We start from the raw sequence: 20,363 nt of genomic DNA on the forward strand, positions 1-20,363 counted from the left end.
TAGGGAATATCTAAGAATTGTTTCGAGAATATGGCAACTTCCTTAATTATTCTGGTGGGTCTTAAATATAAACATTTCCCAATTTTAACATTTGTGAATCAGTCAAAGAGGTCGTCTAGCCTTCTATAAAAACCCTTTTTGCTGTCATCAAGTGTGAAACTATCTCTTATCTCCAAATAAAGTCATTTGTATTCAATCAAGTCGATCGATTTAATTCTAGTTAATTTATTAATTAATTCTATGACGGGATTTAACATATATATATATATATATATATATCCTCCCTCATCACTTATATATACTTGTACTTCACCTGCAGCACCAATTATAAAACGCCACTACATTCTCATTCATCATTTCTCCTTCATTTTTATAAATAATGTGGTCTTCTTTGACTATGAGTCATTGAGTTACCAACAACAAATTAAAGTGTAAACATGAAACCAACGAGGTTTAGTTCTAGTGAATAAAGGTTTTTGATTTGCTTATCAGATGTCTCGTTGAATCCCATGACATCTTAGTTATCCGTGCGTCTTTGTGTGTGGGAGAAACTCCTCTCTTGCAGTTTAGGCTATCGTTTGTACTTCAAAAAAAAAAGGGGGAAAAATGAATGAATTAAATATGAAAAGCAAAGTTATCACTTGGTTGAGTTCACATGCATGCACAAGATTACACACGAGTGAGGTTCAAAGTTGTATTGTGTAGCCGTAAGAAGGTCACGTGTAACGAAACCCCGTTCACATTACTAATTTTTAAAAATATTAAATAAATAAATAAGGGGTTAACCGGTCAAAGGTCACTGTATGAAAGCGTCGACCATTTTGTCGGAACCATGCATTCAATTTTTGCCATTGCCACTCTGCCTACTCCGTACACAACCCTTGACCTACAATTGCCGGTCAATATTTGAGGCCAAGCCAAAGCCAACCCCAGCCTACCCTCTCACTCTCAATCCCTAACCCCCAAAAAAACTCTCTACTTTTTTCTCCAACCCCAAAACGCTCTCTCTTTTTCTTCTCTCTCCCAAATCTTATAAACCAGATCAACCCTACCCTACTCTCTCTCTCACTAAGACAAACAAAACCCACTTTCTCTTTCTAGCCCTTGATGAAGAGTAGCTCTTTCTGTGTTGAGAGTGAGCAATGGATGTGAAGAAGGATGTGGTAAAGATGGAGGACAATAGTACCAATATTGGATGTGGGTTTTCCTCATCACCATTTTCAGGCATATTTGATTTCTGTGAAGGAGAAAAGAGCTCATCTTTAGGGTTTATGGAGCTTTTGGGTGCTGGCCAGGACTTTTGTACTAACTCCTTGTTTGATTATTTGCCTCAGACACCATCTATGTTGCCTTCATTAGCTCCAAACTTTCCAAATACTTCCATAATGGCAAAGGAGTGCTCTGACTACTCTTTGAATCAGCAGCCTGCAACACCAAACTCTTCATCGATTTCATCTGCATCCAGTGAGGCTCTGAACGAGGAACAGACTGATAATAAAGGTGCTGCAGACCAAGATGAAGAAGAAGAACGTGACCAACCAAAGACCAAGAAAGAGTGAGTTTTTCATTCCTGCTTTGCTTTAAGTTTTGTTTTTGAGAGAGATCCATTTCCTAACAGATCAAGATAAAGATGGGGTTTTTATCATTTTCGGATTTATAGTACAGCGACCTGAAATTGAAAATTGGGACTTTGGGTTAAAGTGAACTCAACTTTCATTATATAATAGAAAGCCTGATGGTGTATTGATGAAAGGTTGTTTTTTCTCTGTGTTCATTGTGTGGATGAGCAAAGGTTGAAAGCGAAGAAGGCAAGTCAGAAGAGACAGAGAGAACCCAGATTTGCATTCATGACCAAGAGTGAGGTTGATCATCTGGAAGATGGCTACAGATGGAGAAAGTACGGTCAAAAAGCTGTGAAAAACAGCCCCTTCCCCAGGTACTCACTCTAAACTTCAGTGCCAAATTAACACTTATTTATTATCATGGCATTGCTAACTGCTTGTTAATAATAATCATCCTCAGTTCAAATTAATCAAAACCCAGAATTAAATTAGTTATGGGTTTTGAATCAGAAATCATAATCTTCCTTATTATTATTTTTTTAATCTTTGATCTTATGTATGTATTTCATGATTTTGGTTGATTGTAGGAGTTACTATCGATGCACAAGTACAGCATGTAATGTGAAGAAGCGAGTGGAGCGATCTTTCAATGACCCAAGCATCGTTGTGACAACTTATGAAGGCCAACACACACACCCAAGCCCACTCATACCTCGCCCAACTCTCACGGCTTCGGCTTCTGCTCAACCCAATATCTCTACCACCTTTGCCATGCCTTCAATGCCCAGAACCCTATTATCTCATCACTATCAGCAGCAACTGCAACCTTTCAATTTCTGCAACTATGTTAATGGTGGCTCACCAACAGCAAATGCTAGCGGCACTGGTTTTCATCACGAAAGGCGGTTTTGCACCCCAGCAACTGGTTCTGCTATGTTGACAGACCATGGGCTTCTTCAAGACATAGTCCCCTCCCATATGCTGAAGCAAGAGTAGATATATTATATATATATATATATATATGTTTATAGATAACCATGGCCGTACCTGATCATGAGATGAGATCCCATTAGTTAATGCAGTGCTACTTAATTATGTACTAATTTAGGTTACTGACTTGTTTTGAGATCAGGTGCTCTTGCTAATCCTGATGGTGATTATCACTGTAACCATGGAACATGGATATTTTAATCCAATGCAGGTACTTGGTAGTAGTTAGTTTTTTTACCTCATCAGATATTCTTTTTTTTTTTTTTTTTCCTTTTGGGTTTTCTTTTCCTCTTGAGGGGTGTGGGGTGTGTGGAAGAGCGAGCCTCTGAAAGAGGGGGGGAAATGTGGGGTTGGGTATGTAAAGATATTGTGGTATATGGAAAATGGGTTTGCTTAATTATTCTGACCCCTTGTTTGTCCTATATCTTTGTTTTTGCTGTGGAAGGAATGTGCATTGATTTCATTTGTGGAGAGTAGCAGTACTAGTGCTGCTGCGCAGTCATGATTTTGAGGGTTAGGGTTTTCTGCGTAGTCCCTCCAGTCCAGACCCACAATTAATGAAGGAGCCCTCTTTGCTTATTTGTTTATTTATATTTATTATTTAAATTTTTAATATTTTTCCCTTTTTCCTTCTCCCCTTGGAATTCACATAAAACCCATTGATTCTAGAAAAAGGGGCTGCAATTGGGAAGATTTGGTGACAACATCTAATGCGCTGTCCCAAAACTATGCATGCGTATGCTACAAGAAAAGGCAACTCAAAGATCAAAATCTCTACCGCCCCACTTTGAGCCTCTTGGACAATAAATGCCTTGCTTTCTTGTTTTTATGCCACATCAAATCTCACCCTCCATTTTTGATGCATTGAATTTGAATAAATAGATGGGAATGGGATAATGGATTCTGCCATATAAACTAAGCACCGCCTTCACATTTAGGATAATCGGCCCTGTGTGATTCTTTTGTCTTAATAATGGAATTATATCTACCCATCTATTGAGTCATCTGCACTCTCACATGTTCCGCGGCCATTTTGTCCACAACTTTTGCGCACTTAGTACATATCCATGGCCATGGGAACCAAAAGTATTTTTATCGGTTTGTCAATCCAACATTGATCCATCTTAATCCTAACTCATTGTCCCGTGCACTCTCACCGCATGCAGGAGAAACACTTGTGTGAACAATGTTATCCTTGACTAATCGCGGTATGCCATGCATGAATACAAGTATATATCAAGACCTCACAAAATATTGAGTATATAGAGGAACCAACCAACGTATGGGCTTGGATAATCGTACTTTTAAACTCCAGTTGAAAATCAGTATATATCAAGAGACCCGCAGAGAACAAGACTTCACAAAATATGGGCACGAAAGCTTTTTGTCAACTACTGTTGAGTTGTTTCAGCCAGCGGCAGTATGAGCACCAAAGATGCAACATTCTATTTTGAAACAAATACATCATATGTTTCATGTTATGTAAATAACTGGTTTATGACACAAGTCTCCGGGCAAGCAACAAGCCAATTGCATGAGATTAAAGACTCCATAATTTAAGCGTTGATGGCAACATTTCTACACTCTGTCTGATACATATTACACCCTGTTCTAAGCTTCCACCACTATTGTTCAGCAAAAGAGCTGTACTTTGCAGAAGTTTGCATCTTGACCCGAGAGGGGGAAAATATTGCATTCACACAATATGGTCCCCCTGCGCTGGATTGCATTCATTGTGTACAATAGTCACCCTCAGCACTAGCAACTCTTCAATTTGCGTTAATCACAGTGACTTCAACAATAAAATAAAATTGAGGGAAAAAAAAGGCACGGGGGTTGAACCAGTAATGTCACGATCTTGCAAATGTACCAACAGTTGACCGATGATTCAATCCTCCAAGGACTGGGACGGGGTTGCATGCCATTTTTTTCTTTAAGAATGGAAAATTTGGCCATTCTGCATAGAAAGCAAAAAGAATGGCTAGAACTTTTGTGAAGTGCTCAAAGTCACTTCTAAGCAGACGCATTGTGGCAATTGCCTCAGTGAATTGTAAATTACATAAACAGTACCTGTCAAACACAGGTTGGGCCAACAACAGGATTTGTTTCTGGCTGGATTTGCACATGATCCAGTTCCTACAAAACCACAGCATGTTATTGACAATACCATATCCGTCCTTGTCCACATGGACATTATTTACACTATCACGGCTTCCAGTAGTGCTAAAGAGACATACCCAAATTGAATCTTTACACTCGAAGCTCGTATAGTGTGCTAAATCAATTTCTATTTGAGCAATTCTTACAGTAGCTGCTAATTTGTATAGGGATGTTGCTTACCTAATGTGAAAACAGCCACATAACATAGAAAGTAAACCTAACTATTCCACAAACAAGTAGAGACCCATGGGTACTACCCACCATCACCATCACCACCACACAACACCCCAACAAACCCCACCCCTACCGCGGCAGCTCCCCAAACACCCCAATTACCACATCCCTAACACCTAATGGGTACCCGGTGCCAATCCCTAGCAAAAAGACGACGCCTTATTCACATTACAACGGAAAAACCATCTTAAAAATGAAAAATTAAGTGAAAATAACAAACCGGTGCAGATGAGCAAGGTTTCTGAAGTTGTAGTGTCTGATGGAAGGCCTGTGTCTGAATCTGTACCTGCTGTGTTTGAGCACTATGTTGGGTAGAAAGAACCGATGACATAGATTTAAGATGGTGAGAAGGATTTTGCTGCTGTGTCTGCATCTGCAATGCTTGCTCAAATAAGGCAAACTCCTCAGGCTTGTCCCACTGTAGACCAGATAACACAGCCGTTAATCATATGTTCCCAATTATTTTGAGTAGGACATTTCAATATCTTCTGGGACTAAGAAACCTAAATGTCATATGAAGAAGATTGTCAAAGACTGAAACATACTCTGCTTTCACAAGTTTCACAATTATAATAATACTTGTATCCATCAGGGCAGTTATGTTCACTCCAGTCACACTCTATGGGAGCTGCTATCTCGTTATTTGAAGGAACTGCAGCTGAGAGAGAATTGCTAGCAACTGTCTGAGGATTGCATCCGGTTTGTGGAGACCATAGAAGACAACAAGACACCAACGTATTTGCACAATTTCCAATATCACAGCACGGCAGAAAAGAGTTTGCACGAGTCACAAAGTACCAAAATCATTGTTAGTAAAATTGTGTGCGCTACCACTCGTGCATCACATAACTACCACAGAACAATTTAACATACATTCATAGCAATTTTGTATCCACCAATGAAAAAGTTCCAGAAACGACTAAAAGCCTACTATTTTTAATACTTAAGGGTTACTATAGCCAATGTTACTCCCTCCCACATGCATGATAATCATTTAACAGGATGGACATGATTCCTATGGTTCTAAAGAGCCCATACACAAACAATTCAACAAATACAGGGTGTCACAAGCAGTAGCTACATGACATATTTGTGACAACATGCTCATGATAGTATCCCTTCAAAGGTTGACCTCTTCAATCACTCATCACTTTGGCAGCCTGATAAATCATTTGTCATTGTTACCTACTAACCTGAGAACTCTGCTGCTGCCCAATAATTTGCCCTGATGATTGCATCAGATGCTGCTTCTGGGTCTCATTAACTTCTACTTGAGAAGTCCGAGAATGCGTAGTTTGTGTGTGTTGTGAAGGCATTCCTACACAACTGTGAAGATGACTTTGATGGAGGAAATGGTGGTTGTATGACACTAGAAGCCTGGGGTTCATGGTTTGCCAATTGAGAAATAGGTGGGTGTGAAGCTTGTTGAACAGGATACGATGCATTATGCATATTATACCCTCCAGTGGAATCACCATGATCGGATACTGGCCTGAAAAGAGCAAAGCAGAAGACAAACAGTCAAGACTAACAAACAGAATGACAAATGAAATGTAAGATGTATAAAGACAGAACTGTACCTAACAACTGGTTCTTGAGAGTGGGGAACAATGTTTGCGTTGCTAAATAAATAATTGCCCCTAGAGAAAGAGAATTCAAATTTAGAAAATTTCACAACGATTTAATGCCCCAAAATCAAACAAGAACATTATCAGTTAATACTGTATACATCTTGTATACACCTTTCTTTCAGCCAACGTTTCTGTTTACTTTAAAACCAGATATAAAAAGTTGCTTTTGGGTGACTGGTAAACATTTCCAGACCATAAATCCTGGACCACTGAGCACTTTCATTTTTTCCAAAACGTGTGGTCCCATCCAAAGAGGGACCCCATATTTTCATGAAAGTAAACCCCGTGTTGGGGTTCACCATGCAAAGTCCAATGATCCGAACCATCCATTTTTTAGGTTTCCCTTCAAGGATCATCTTTATAAAAATAAAAATAAAAAACAAAAGAGCAAATTGCTTAGTTATTTGTTTATTATCATGAACATTTCAAAATTTGTCGAAAAAACTACGTTAGTCTATAATTTAATGAAAGTTAGATGACAAAATGGTTTATGATTTGGCCAAGCCTTTTATAAGGGTCATAGGAATCTATAAAAGGGATGGTTAAGATCTTTATACTGCACTAGGAGATGGGCCTCACATGCATTCCTTTTTTCCCTCAGAAAGAGAGATCTCTCTTTAAAAGCTCTCGGCATACACACACATATCTAAGAATGTTACAAAGCATAACCTTGATTCTATTCCCCTTGGTTTCTTAGGATCTGCAAAGCGAACAATTAACGGCTGAGCACAACCCTGAAGTAACATAGAAAAGAAGAATCAGACTAGATGCCTTCAAAGTGTAATGACACAATCAGTGCATGTTACTAAGCAATACAAAAGCATTACTCTCATAATGAAGGTTCCATTTAATGCTTTGATTGCTTCCAGAGCCATATCTTTATGGGAAAACTTCACAAATCCGGTCCCTTAAAAAAAAAAAACCAAATAATATATATATATAAAAAAGCATTAGCCAGAACAAAGAAACAGAAACGGGTTTTTAGCAATATGCGATTCCATACAAAGTTTCATTAGATTTTACAGAAAATTATATGACTAAAATAAAGAAAGATATTATTTCACCATGAAATTATGATAGACCCCAACTGAAGTGCTGACAGATATAAAAGTTAAAACTACTGGCTACGATATCCACCACCTGCTTCTACCCTCTTAAGTAACTAGCAAGCATGCAAATCAGAATATCTCCAGTTCTGGTGATGTCAAATAGAACACAGGACATCATTAGGTTGAAAATACCATATTGAGGCAAGCATAATCAGCCCCCACAATGTAGATATCTTCAACCTGCCCAGTCTATAACATGCAACTCAAAGTTATAAAGGATAGAGAGATCAACAATGAGAAAAATAGAAATACCACGATTCTGCCTCATCTCATCACGCAAAATGTAGATATCTTCAACAAAACCATATGGCGAAAATATCTGACATAGAAAGCACCATATAAATCTGAACATCTTGAAAAGAGTTGAGGGAGTATATAAACAAAAATGGGTTGAGAAGAATATTGTTCTTTCCATGCAAGTAGCATGCATAAGAGCATATCCATAAGAAAAGATGTACATGCATAAACAAATGGATGCGCACAAATGCATGATACATCTCTATGGATGTACTGTTGAATACATGAATAAATTATTTAGCAGAGGTTGTGATAGTAAGAAAACATTCACCGTACTTCCTCAATTTCTTTCCTCGAAGCTTCCTTGTTCAGGCCACACACATACAACTTGTCAAGTCCCGCTACCAAAAGGACAAGAAAAACAAAATTCATCAGATGCTGAACATTAAAGGCCTGACTAGGAAGGCTTTTACACGAAGCCTTTCACTAAGTGACTTTTATTAGAAGCACATAAAAAGTTCCATTAAAACCCTACGTACATCCTTCATATTCACCTCAAAGTGCTTTTTTCACAGACAAAAACACTCCAAAGCACACCTATATATGTCAGTTGAAAACACACAATACACTCTATTGCACATTATATCCTCGTTATTTAAAACAGAAAGGCATGTGAGAAGATATTCTATTATTTTGCTAGCAAAACAAAAACAAGGATAAAGACAATACAAACAATATAACAAAAGTCATAAGCATAAGATAGAAAGTAAAAGAATATTTCATCTTTGCGGTCACCAAACTTCAAATATGAAATTCATACCTTCCTCATTAGCACAGTGGTAACTAATATATTCCTTTTATAACTGAAAACCCAATCAATTAATATTCATCCCTTTTTTTTATAATAAAAAAATGGGTGTTGGATTCTAACTTAACAAGAATCCAGCCTTTCAAGCTGAAGAACAACAGCTTTATTTTTTACAAATTCAGGAATCATGATTAATAAAATTGAATGAACATACCGCTAAAACAGATACATTATTCAAAAAAACATTGAATTGTATTACATCATGATGTGAAAAAATGAACTCTGATGTGTGTTAATACTGCATCTGTCTCACAAGAATATTAATTCAAATTTTTTTTTTCTACGTAGTTGTATATTCATTATGGATCTCGTTTGATACATATCAATTCATTTTTTTCAGTGTAGTTCTATATCCATTCTAAACTTGTTTGATAATTGTATTCTAAATTTTGAGGAAAATGGTATATTTATGACATATAATGCTTCGATAATTATAAGGGGACTCACAACATTTTCTATAAAATATAAAGTTATCTCATAAAATTGGGCATACAAATTAGTAAATGGACCTAATCCAATAGAAAACATTTATTGAACTTAATCTAAAACTCTTGAGGAATAAGGATGCAGATCCTAAAAATTCCTAAAATATGTACGATATTAAGTTTTACAATCCAAAAAAGGTTCCACAAGAAATTCCTTAAGCATTAGAAAATTACCAAGGCGTTCCAATTCCCAGTCAGCATATTTAACTGTGATTGGTAGAACTTCCTGGCAAAAATAAATTACAACAACAAACAAACTTAATAACAGTAACATGATGAATGACATAAGTACATATCTATTTATCCATCGAGCAACAAATTAACTCACCCCAGGAAAATAATGCTGATTATTCAAGGCTCCGATAGCCCTGTCTGCTTCATCTAGTGTTGCATATTTCACGAAACAACTGCCTGCAGGAGCAACACTAAATCTGTTTTCTTACTAATTTTTCTTTCATAGTTATATGAAATACTATTGAAACAGAAATGAAGGTACCAAGCAAACGGCAGACTTATTAACATTTACAAGTTCATAATGAAAGAGAAAAGCGTTGAAGATAGAAGAAAACCTAAAATTACTGTTTAGATGTTAAAATTCAAGGGGCATTCAGAACCAAGAATCTATCCTTCACCCACCCCACCCCATACGAATTGAGGTACCTTGTTGTTGGCCTGTCCTCTTATCCCTCAAAATAACAACCTCAGTAATACTTCCATATTGTTCAAACAACGGGCGAATCTGACATAGAAAAACAAGAACACCTTATTAAATAGAATTAGCAGTCACAAGACCAATGCATGACACCAAATAATTTGAAACAGACATCTTTGCTAGGTTGGTAAGGTTTAGTTTCAAAAGAAATGAGCACCAAAGACATTTTGACAGATTAGGGGAAATAATTACTCACAACTTCCTCAGTTGCTGTTCTGGAAACCTGTGCAACATAAAGTTTTACATGGAAGGCGCTTTCAACGTTATCTGAAAAACAAAATCCCCATAAGAAAGAAAGTGAGAGGTACTAAAAAACCTAGCTTTGGAGGGAATAAGATAAATACAGCTGAAATTAAGATACCAATGCAGTTTCCATGTGTAAACAAATTCAACTACGCATTACTAAGAACCTTTCTCGGAATGTAAATAGTGAAAAAGAGTAATTTGCAGTTAATATTCGTTTTGATAAGTGGAAAAGTCATCACCAGCTTAACTTCAGTCACTAAGATTAAAGTAACATTAGCAATATATGAAAAAGAGTACTATTGGCAGCCTAACCCAATTCATTGTTTCCATTCCATTACTTTCCTACATTTCCTTACCTACCAAACAGAGCATTAAGGCAAATACAAATGTATGTACAAAAAATTGATATACAATACCCGGAGAAGGTCCTTGATTAGAAGGATGCCAAGCCCTTTTGCGTACAGAAAAAGGCACCGGATGGAACGAGCCATTAGAGTGGTTGCCATGGTGGTGGTGGTCGTCGTAGTGGTTGGAATCGCGGTGGTGATTGTGGTGGTTATGATGGTTATGGTGGGGATCGACGGGGGGCCATGAAGAAGAGGAAGAACCAGTCCCAGGGTACGAGATGCCCTGGGGCTCTTGGTGTTCTCCGTGCCTCTCCAGCTTCACAGATACTCTGCCTGGATTAGTTTATGCCAAACTCTAACCTTAACCCTAAAATTGTAGACTTGAGTGCGATTGAAGAAGAAGGCACCACACTAAAATGGTGGAGCTCAGGCACAGCCGATTCTCAGTTAATCTTCGTGGACATGTTTATTTTTTATTTTTTATTTTTTATTTTGGATAAATTCTCAAATGATCCTCAAATTTGACGCGATTTACATTTTGGTCCTTAAATTAAATTATTAGTCCAAATGGTATATCAACTCTATTTTAATCACTCATTTGATCCAACAGTTACATTTTCTGTTAAATGTAACCAAATTTTAGGGGCAAATACAACTTTTCATAATTAACAAATAAAATAGGATTAAAATAAATACAAAATTAGAAAATAATTGAAGAAAAAGAGAAAAAAATCATGAGACCCAAACCCCCTCCCTTCGATTTCTTCTCCCCAATTCCCTACAGACCTCTCAAATTCTGTGTTTGTAAAAAAAAAAAAAATAGTTTGTCAATGGCCTTCAATCATCCAGCCCAACAATTAATATCCAAAATAATACTAACAAAGGTTGATGAAGGTTGTTGAAGAGATGCAGAGGAAGAGGAAAGCTCTTGAGGAGGTGGGCAATGGCGAAAATGGTAGGAGTGTTGGCCTTGGTATTGACGGCATAAATCCCCAAAACCCTCGCAGCAATTTGGTGTCTTGGTGAAGAACCAGTACTTGTACTTGGAGGGTGAGAAATTGATGGTGTGATTTTGGGAGGTGGGGTTGGCAGGTGATGAGGTGGGGAGGAGGGTGGTGGGTGGTTGTCTCTCAACAACAAAGGGAAATCAAAGGGAGGGGGATAAGGTTTGGGTGGTTGTTGAAGTTGGGGTTCTGGGTTAGTTGGGAGAGGGTTTTGGAAGATTTTTTTCTTTTCTTTTACGTAGTTCTGGCTTGGGTGGAGGGTAGGGAGGAGCTTGGGTTTTGGGTTCATGGGGCTTGGGATGAAAGGTGGTTGTTGGATGGGTTTGGGTGGAGAGTGGTTGTGGGATGGGTTTGGGGTTGAAGCTTGAGGTGATGGCCATGGGGAAATGGATGGGGGGAGAGAGAGAGAGAGAGAGAGAGAGAGAGATGGAGAGTTTTTATTTATATTTTAGTATTTATTTATTTTTAACTTACGAAATGACCAATTTGCCCTTATATTTAACAACAACATTGACAAAATGTAACGGTTGGATCAAATGGGCGATTAAAATAGAGTTTATGTACCATTTGGACTAATAAATTAATTTAGGGACCAAAATGTAAATCACATACAAGTTTGAGGAATCATTTGAGTAATTTACCCTTTTATTTTTGGTAGTTATGACTTCACTCCTTCTCCTGTAAATAGAGCCCTACATTTTTTTTTTTTTTTTCATTGTTGGGATTTCGAATCTGGGTGCCATGGGGAAGGGGGAATCCACCATCACTGTAGTGGGAACTCATTGGCATAGCACCCTACATTCTTGTCTTCCTATTGGCATGGTGCCCTATATTCTTGTCAATGGTAATTTAACACATATATAAAAGTATTTCTTTTTGAATTATTGATTAATTATTTTGGTACATATATCAAAGTGTGACTATAAGAAAAAGGAGCAAATGTTCATGTTTTATTTATAAGGAATGATGTGTGAATATTGAAATTATTTCAATTGCTAAGTTCCCATTACAAGTTCTAGGATGACCTAAAGCTATTTCTTAAAAAAAAAAAAAAAAGGGTTTCTAACTGTGTTTGACATAACAATTCAGAAGAGCTTATGGATCATAAATGCATTTTTTGGAGAAGCACATCTTCTTGAAGCAAATTGATTTTGAACAAAAATTTAAAAGTTATTTTAATATAATCACTTTGTTGAGGCCCCATAAATCCAAGTCTGGGCCCAAATATATTTATAGTCCAGTATGACACCTAACTTGGGAAGAAACCCAACTTGGGTACGCAAGAGTTCGTCATATACGCTTGCACACTTGTCACGCCAAGCAAATAAGCAACACGCCACGCTACAAGCTTAAGTGGGCCTAAACCATGCGAATGCCTGGTGAATTCTGCTGAGTAGGTTGTGATATAGATGGTTACGAGTTTTTATGAGACCCATAGATGAGGAGAAATTGAAGCTTTGGGCTGCTTGGGAGCCCCGAAACTCAAAGCCCATTTCTTGAGCCCAAATATGTAGATAAGCATAAATGAGAGAAAATAGCCCAATACTTTAGGAAAAATAGCCCAATACTCTAGGAAATTAGCCCATTCCCTTAATAGGTTAACTCGTCACCTTAGAATGGCCCAAATGACCTATAAAATATCTGAAAGTCTCTAGCATATGGCTGGAGACCAAACCAACGACAAAAGCCAAAGATTGCCCATGTATGCAGGCTGCTGGGAATATCCAGCACATGGCTAAAGATAAATCCCAACACAAGCCATCCAAAAAATCAAAGGATACTTAAGCAAAACACCTTTTAGACCAGCCATTACCCACTCATTTCTCCTACCAGCTCTTACTATGAAATAAGGGAGGAAAGAAAGTGAGATAGTAGCCAAAAATAGGAGTTTAACATTGAAGCAAATGCGGGAAGGCCTTAGAGCTCCCAAAAATCTTGTCTTTGTGTGTTTGAACAGAGGAAGGTTTCACAAAAGAGGTTGAATCAAAGGAAGATGAGAGAAATGGAGGAGAAGATTTAGAAAAATTGGAGAGAATCAACTAGGGTTTTCTTGGGAAAAAAGAGCTTTCAGTGCCTATAAAAGGAAGACACCTTCTACCCAGCAAAACAACTCAAAAAAAGGCAAGCAACCCACATCCTAGAGAGCAAGCTTCATCTCTCATCTCTTAAACCTCTGCAATTTCGAGCCCGTTCCTCTATCTTCTCCATTTTCTCCTCTGGCAAGCCATTCCAGAGTCTGACCAAGCTTTTGTCAGGCTACCATAAAATTGCTCAAACCATCCACTTCTTTTCTCTCTCTCTCTCTCTCTCTCTCTCTCTCTCTCTCTCTCTCTCTTTCTCAATGAACCTCTGTTTCTCTCATTCTCTTTCTCATGCTAAACTCATGAATGCTAAACTCTCACGCCAGAAGCCTTTCATGTCAAGCCAAGAATTTATTTGTAAGCGACTGTTGGTTTCATTTGTGAAGAAGACCAATGTGTTTCCTAAGGCTCAGCACCTTTTCAAAACACTCTTGGGGTCTAATCCTCAAACTCAGACTCAATGGGCAATTTCATACATTTGACTCTTTACACTCAGGGCCATCAGAGCTGCTAGAACGAAAAAGCCTCTACACACTTATGTGGAGAATTACTTCTTCATAATATAATCACTTAGTGCCCGTTTGACAGTACTTATTTGGAGTGATAAGTGATTTAAAAAAAAAATTGGGAAGCCCAACCCGTTTGGTAAACTATGAGAAAATCACTTATTGTTAAAAATTGTTGTGAGAGAAAACTATAAAGGAAATCAACTAATTAGGTACTTCCATTTTCTGATTATGGGGAATCAGTTTTGAAGAGGCTCTAAGTTTAATGATAATGAGGGAATCATTTTTGATTATGCAGGAATCAATACCAAAACACTTTTAATAAACATTTTACCAAACGCCAAACTGCTTTCTCTCATAACTGATTTCTCTCACAACAAATTTGACAATGATTATTTTCACAGCACAACAATGCCAAACTAGCTCTAAGTGGTTTTAAGTGATTTATGGAGAACCATATGAGAGGTGATTCTCCCTATAATCACTTATAAGGGACTCTGGCTCTCCTCAAAATCACTCCCAAATGAGCCCTAAAAGCTCTTCTAACAAAAGCACTTATGAGCACAAGTGCTTAGTGGAAAAGCAGTCCAAAATGAGCCCTGAATCAACGAAGGGGAATAGAATGAGACCAAATGATAAATTTTAGGACGTTTGAAATTTAACGATTATAAAAGGATGTGTGGCTTTTATGGTGTAAAATGAAAAGGATGTTAGTATGCTATGAAATTGGGCAACTAATTTGAAAAAATGGAAAAGAAAAAAATATTGGGGTTTGTTTTTGATTTGTTTTCACTTAATGATTTTTGTAAAATTCAGGGTTTTTAATTGCAATGGTATGTGAACTTATACCTCGAGTTTCAATTTGGTCCTTTTTTGTGTGTGATCAATTTAGTCATCCTACTATCTTAGTTGTGTTAATTGAGTCATTCCTTCATATTATGTCAATTTGGTTGTCTAGTTGAGGGTTAAAACCTTCAATTTGAAATCATACTTACCTACATATCCCCAAGTAGCTGGAGAGCTTGAACCCCTCAAACCCCAAATGTCTCACTTTTTCCGTTGTTGAAGGAGATGAGAGCGACCATTGCCTATGCCAAGACTCTAAGCTATGAAAGTTTTTTTAGAACTGCTATGTAACACCCCGACTCCAAATTTAATTCCTACTTTAATTTAATTAAGTGAAATTACGAATTTAACCGTGGAGAAAGGGTATGTTGGTCATTTTCTTATCCGGAGGTACTTAGGGACAACGAGTGATTTGGTTGCGTAAGTGGTACTGAGACGAATCCGTTGACATGCGGTAGGCTTGATCAAAATAAATCCGAGTTATAACGAAGATTTGGCGATCAAAATAAGTTCAGTTGGCGAAACCATAAATTATTTCGAAGAGAGTTTACATATAATAGAGCTTCTCTCTCTCTCTCTCTCTCTCTCTCTCAAGATATGATCATGAATGAATATGTATATGCTTAGTTTCTGTAAATGTTGTTGAAAAGATGAAGTTTTGAACTCTCATTGCACATGGATCACCCCTTTTCGGCTCTCTCCCTCGGATCTTTGATCAGGTAAACTCCACACCTCACTTTCAGTTCTATTAGTCTTGCCTACTTGAACAATCTTGATAGATATTCATTGATCAAAGCTCAAAGAACTCAGCTGCCTAGTTACAAGTCACGTATCTCTCATCTCATGCTTGTTTCTAGGTTCTTCTAAAATCCAACTTGTCATCACCTACACCACAACAGCAAGCGCGATAGGTACTCTTTTCCTCTAGGGCTTCTTGGTTATTAATCTTTTATTCAACTAAACAAGTTTTAGGGATGGCTGTGATGAAATATTAGGGCTGTTTATTTTGGGTATTTAGGGCTGTTTATTTTGGGGATTCGTTGACATTGGGTATGAGTTGTGGTTGTTGTGATTATGTATATGCTAATGTCCAGTCCATTCGAGGGGCTGCTGTAAATTTTCAATCTTCATCATTTGGTGCCCAATGGACATGTGAGTTGTGAACATGATGATCTGCTTCTCTTTTTTATTTCGATTCATAAAGACCGTTTTCCTGATAAATTAATTTTTTTATGGAGGTAATATACTTCCTGTGAATCTGTGACTCCTGGTATCTCGATGTGTATTGTTTACTATATATGTTTTGATAATTATCTACTATTTTTTGTCCCTTTTTAGATGAGTTAATGTTTTTCATTTATGCCAAAATACCTTTAAAAGTTCTTAGTATGTCGTGTTATTTTGAAGGAATATAATATACTTGATATCTTGTTTACTTTTTTAAATTACTGACTCTCCCTCTTTAATTTCCTGTCATATGTTTGTTATTACTCTGGAGTCTAATAATCTTTTTTGTTGCTTGTCTTTCGCATTTTTCTATAGTTTCATTGGAAGTTTATCTCGAAATTTGTGACTTGTTTTTTAACTTTAAAAAATTCTCGTTTCTATGGGACTGGTGGGTTGTTTAGTTTTTAAAAGATCTGGTACTTGGCTTTATCTAATGGTGGATGGTGTTTTATGTCTTTTTGCAGTTCACCTCCTCATCATAGGTAAGCAGTTTAATAGTAGTTTTGATAAATAATTAATTGCATTAATTGGATGGGTTTATCAGTTTATTAGTTCTATGTTGAATCCATTGAGTTAGGTATTTGTTCCTGATAATTTAATATGTGAAGCCTTTGTTAGTGTTATATGTGGCTTATATTTCAAATTTGATTTGTAATTTAATTATTAATTTTTACATTGAGATATAATTCTTAAGATTGTATGTTTGGTTTGGATGACCATGTTTTGTAAAGTTAGGATGGCATGTAGAAATTATTTTAGGCCAACTTTTTATACGAATGTGAATAGGGTCTTATATGCTACTAAAGCCCACGAAGGTTCATCCTCTTTTTATATGTTCTAGCTGTTTATGGGGTAGGATTGGAACAATTTTGAATTGGAAGTTAATTTTGGAAGTTAGGTTTTGGCCGGTTTTCAAAGTGAAATTCCGGCCAGTTGTCGTCCAAATTGGACTTCCCCGTAGTTGAAGAAAGTGATCTTTGCCTCGAGAGGTACCTAGGAGAGAAAGGGGGAGCCGTGGTGTGGAGTTTTTCAGAAATTTACTCTACACACCCACGCTGCCGGATCGTGTGTCGGCGCGTGGGCAAGGGTGATGGAGCTGCAATACGTTCTGATGAGATCCTTAGGTTTCACGAGTGCGTAGGATTCGCGAATCTCAATTCGGATGTCGTTTGACTATTGAACGGATTTCGCATATTGTGTGTTATCCGAGTTCGATAGGTTCTAACCGTTGGATCGTTTCCAAATTGAAGTATGTTGATCTAGGTACTCTTAGAATCCTATAAGAATTCATGGATCACGAATCGGAGCCCCGGATGTTCCGATTCAATAATACAAAGTTTGTGAGTTAGCATTAACCATTCGATTAGTAAGCGATTTCTAAACCTGTAATCGGACCTTAGGATATTCCATTGGACGTACACGCACCGGGAACTTGGGGATTTAAGTATTTTCTATTATGAATTTCCGTTTCGAAGTGCGTGATATTAATTAAGGGTTTATATCTCGAAATAGTTGCTCCAATCGATCGTAGCAGGAGGACCCTCTCGGGGCGGGCAACTTGGGATTACCTGTGAGTGTACTTTGTTTTCAAGCATACACATGGTTTTATGGATAAAAGATTTGTGCATATGTTTTAAATGGTATAAATGATTTAATAATTAATTGGTTTATGGATTTGGATATTCTTATACGTATTGGCAATATATTTTGGGTATGACTATATTTGAGTATTGTGAATATGTTTATATGGATTTTGGATGCCTATCTATATTGCCTATGTATAGAGTATGAGGGGTTGTGGATGTGAGTGGAGAAAAGATTGAGTTTGAGGAGATGGTTGAGAGATGTATGAGTATGCTAGATGAGTACCATCCCCTGGTTACTAGGCTTCCAACACATGTCGTTGGCAGTGCGGTGGGGTGGGAAGGTCATGAGATTGTGGGTCTCACAATGTCGTTGGAAGTGCCGGCGTGTGAGACACTTCCCATACGTGTCGTTGGTAGTGCCGGCATGGGAAGAGTATGTATATTGCTTGATTCATCACACATGTCGTTGGCGGTGCGGTGTGTGATGATGTCGTCTGCGCGTAGGACTTGTTTTTGGATATGTGAGCTACACGTGTCGCTGGCGTGCAGTGTGTGAGCTATGGAGTTTCGTCCCCGGTTGGACTACTCATCCCGAACGCGGGTTACTTCTGGAAATCCTGCGTACTAGCCAACAATCCCCTAGTTGGATTGTTTCCCGGTACATTAGTATGGAGAGAAGTATATGTTATATTTATATTTATATTTATATATGTATGTAGAGGTTGGGTAAGAGCTGCATAATTTTGGGATTGAAGTTGTGATTTGAGAGTTTGGGTTCAATGAGTTTTTGATAATAATGTTTTTGAGTACTTGGTTTATAAATTGTGAAACTGCATGCTGAGCATTATTTTTACAAGGTGGGGTTATTATGTTGTTTTAAATGCAAACTTTGTTTTTTTGTCCACTCACATATTTCTGTTTTGTGCCCCATGCAGTAGTTACTCTTGGAAGCTTTCAAGCAGTGTTCGAGATCAAATCGTTCCATATGTAGTTAGGACTTGTGTAAATTCCTTCTACTCAACTATTGTTGTAAACTAATTCTGTTAAATGCTCTGTTATCGCCCATGACAGTTGTTACTTGAGGCCGAAGGCCACTTTAGTTTAGATTGTTGTATGTTGAAAGCATGTTGGCAATTGAGATTTATATTATATAAATTATGCAAGTTGAATGTTGTTGGGTTTATGCATATTACAGGGGAGACTCTGCTAAATTTTTAGTAAAGAAAGTTCTCGGTTTTTAATAAGTGGGCCCAACATCGAGGTGATGTCGGCACAAAGATGGGGTCCACCCCGGTTTCTTGGGAAATTCCGAGGCGGGTCCTGTCTTGCTAAATCCCCAAATTTGAGCCTTCACCCTTTAATAGAACTCTCAATTTAGCCCTAAACACTAATCAATCCCAAACTTCCCAAAAATCTGATTTACCCATAAAAAGTATGTCATGTGCCATTCACGTGATTAAAATTAATGGAAATTGTGATGGAAGGACTCAATTGGCACAACTAGGAGAATTCGATGACCAAATTGACTTAAAATGAAGTTTGAGAACCAAATTGAAACTCTCGAGTATAAATTCAGGGATTATTGTAGTAAAAAAACCCAAAAAATCGAAGGAAATATGTTCGATAGTAATTAGGTTGTAACTTGTAATATTTCTTTGGTCTGATTGGTTTTATTTTTTGAAGACATTTCCTATTGAGAAAGACGATCACATACTAAATATACACACACTACATGAATGTTAGAAATTGAATCTAGAACCTTTCTTGGGAAACAATTATTCCAAAGCATTACACTAACGGATTAGTCCGGAGTGAAATATGGTCTAAAATATCGATGAAATCGGAAATATCGATAGTCCAAAAATATGGAAATTTCGATGGAAATATCAGGATATTATCGATATCGATAAAAAATTGAATAAAAACCACGGAAATTGTAAGAAAAACTTGGAAATTTTTATTGAAACTTTGGAGAATGTTTATTTAGTCAATTATCTATTAGTTTATAAAAATAAAAAAAATTAGAAAGAAATGCATTATATGATGGATTTAACTGATTTAAGTTGATTATATAGCAAGCTGGCAAATACCGTGAGTGTATAAAATATATAGTAATTAATGGAAAAAAAGATTAAACACACCATAATCATTTATATATAATGATTTACTACAATATTTTCCACTTAGAGTAAGTGTATTGTGAAGAGTATTCATCAAATGATAAATTCTCAAAATAGTTTTGCATGTAATTGTTAACATGCCACCCATATAAATATAAATATTTTAGCATATTATCATTAAAACATAAGTGATATATGGTGGTTATAAGTGATATATTTTGTTGGTTAAGGTGATATTTTGATATTATTATTGATATTTATACAATAGTAGATAGTAAATATGGATTCAAAAAAACCGAAATATCCTCGATATTTCGTTGATATTATTGATATTTCAGACTACGCGTGAAACTCATCCATATTTGACTGTAGAGTACATAAAAGTGGATTTTGGGGGCGGATATAGAATTTG

At 37.0% G+C, this 20,363-nt stretch overlaps 2 protein-coding genes across 2 annotated transcripts; one reads left to right on the forward strand and one right to left on the reverse strand.

Moving 5' to 3' along the window:
- Nucleotides 1–942: 942 nt before the first annotated feature.
- WRKY23 (WRKY DNA-binding protein 23) lies at nucleotides 943–2,794 on the forward strand. The gene is made up of 3 exons (XM_008229616.3): nucleotides 943–1,555; nucleotides 1,793–1,936; nucleotides 2,150–2,794. The coding sequence occupies exons 1-3, from the start codon at nucleotides 1,143–1,145 to the stop codon at nucleotides 2,556–2,558; spliced, it is 966 nt and encodes a 321-aa protein (XP_008227838.1). The 5' UTR covers nucleotides 943–1,142; the 3' UTR covers nucleotides 2,559–2,794.
- Nucleotides 2,795–3,975: 1,181 nt separating this feature from the next.
- On the reverse strand, nucleotides 3,976–10,924 carry LOC103327326 (flowering time control protein-related / FCA gamma-like protein; the record flags this gene model as incomplete). Its single annotated transcript, XM_016793377.2, is given in 16 exon segments — nucleotides 3,976–4,509; nucleotides 4,623–4,688; nucleotides 5,233–5,364; nucleotides 5,492–5,629; nucleotides 6,140–6,262; nucleotides 6,264–6,438; nucleotides 6,527–6,586; nucleotides 7,247–7,311; nucleotides 7,405–7,484; nucleotides 7,939–8,005; nucleotides 8,260–8,324; nucleotides 9,451–9,502; nucleotides 9,605–9,687; nucleotides 9,937–10,015; nucleotides 10,185–10,255; nucleotides 10,651–10,924. Coding segments are annotated over 15 exon segments (1,527 nt in total), but the record flags the coding sequence as incomplete, so codon positions are not given.
- Between the last annotated feature and the right edge of the window lie 9,439 nt (nucleotides 10,925–20,363).

This window comes from Prunus mume, linkage group LG4, assembly GCF_029339155.1.
Source record: "Prunus mume cultivar Tortuosa linkage group LG4, ASM2933915v1, whole genome shotgun sequence".
In the NCBI taxonomy this organism is placed as follows: domain Eukaryota; kingdom Viridiplantae; phylum Streptophyta; class Magnoliopsida; order Rosales; family Rosaceae; genus Prunus; species Prunus mume.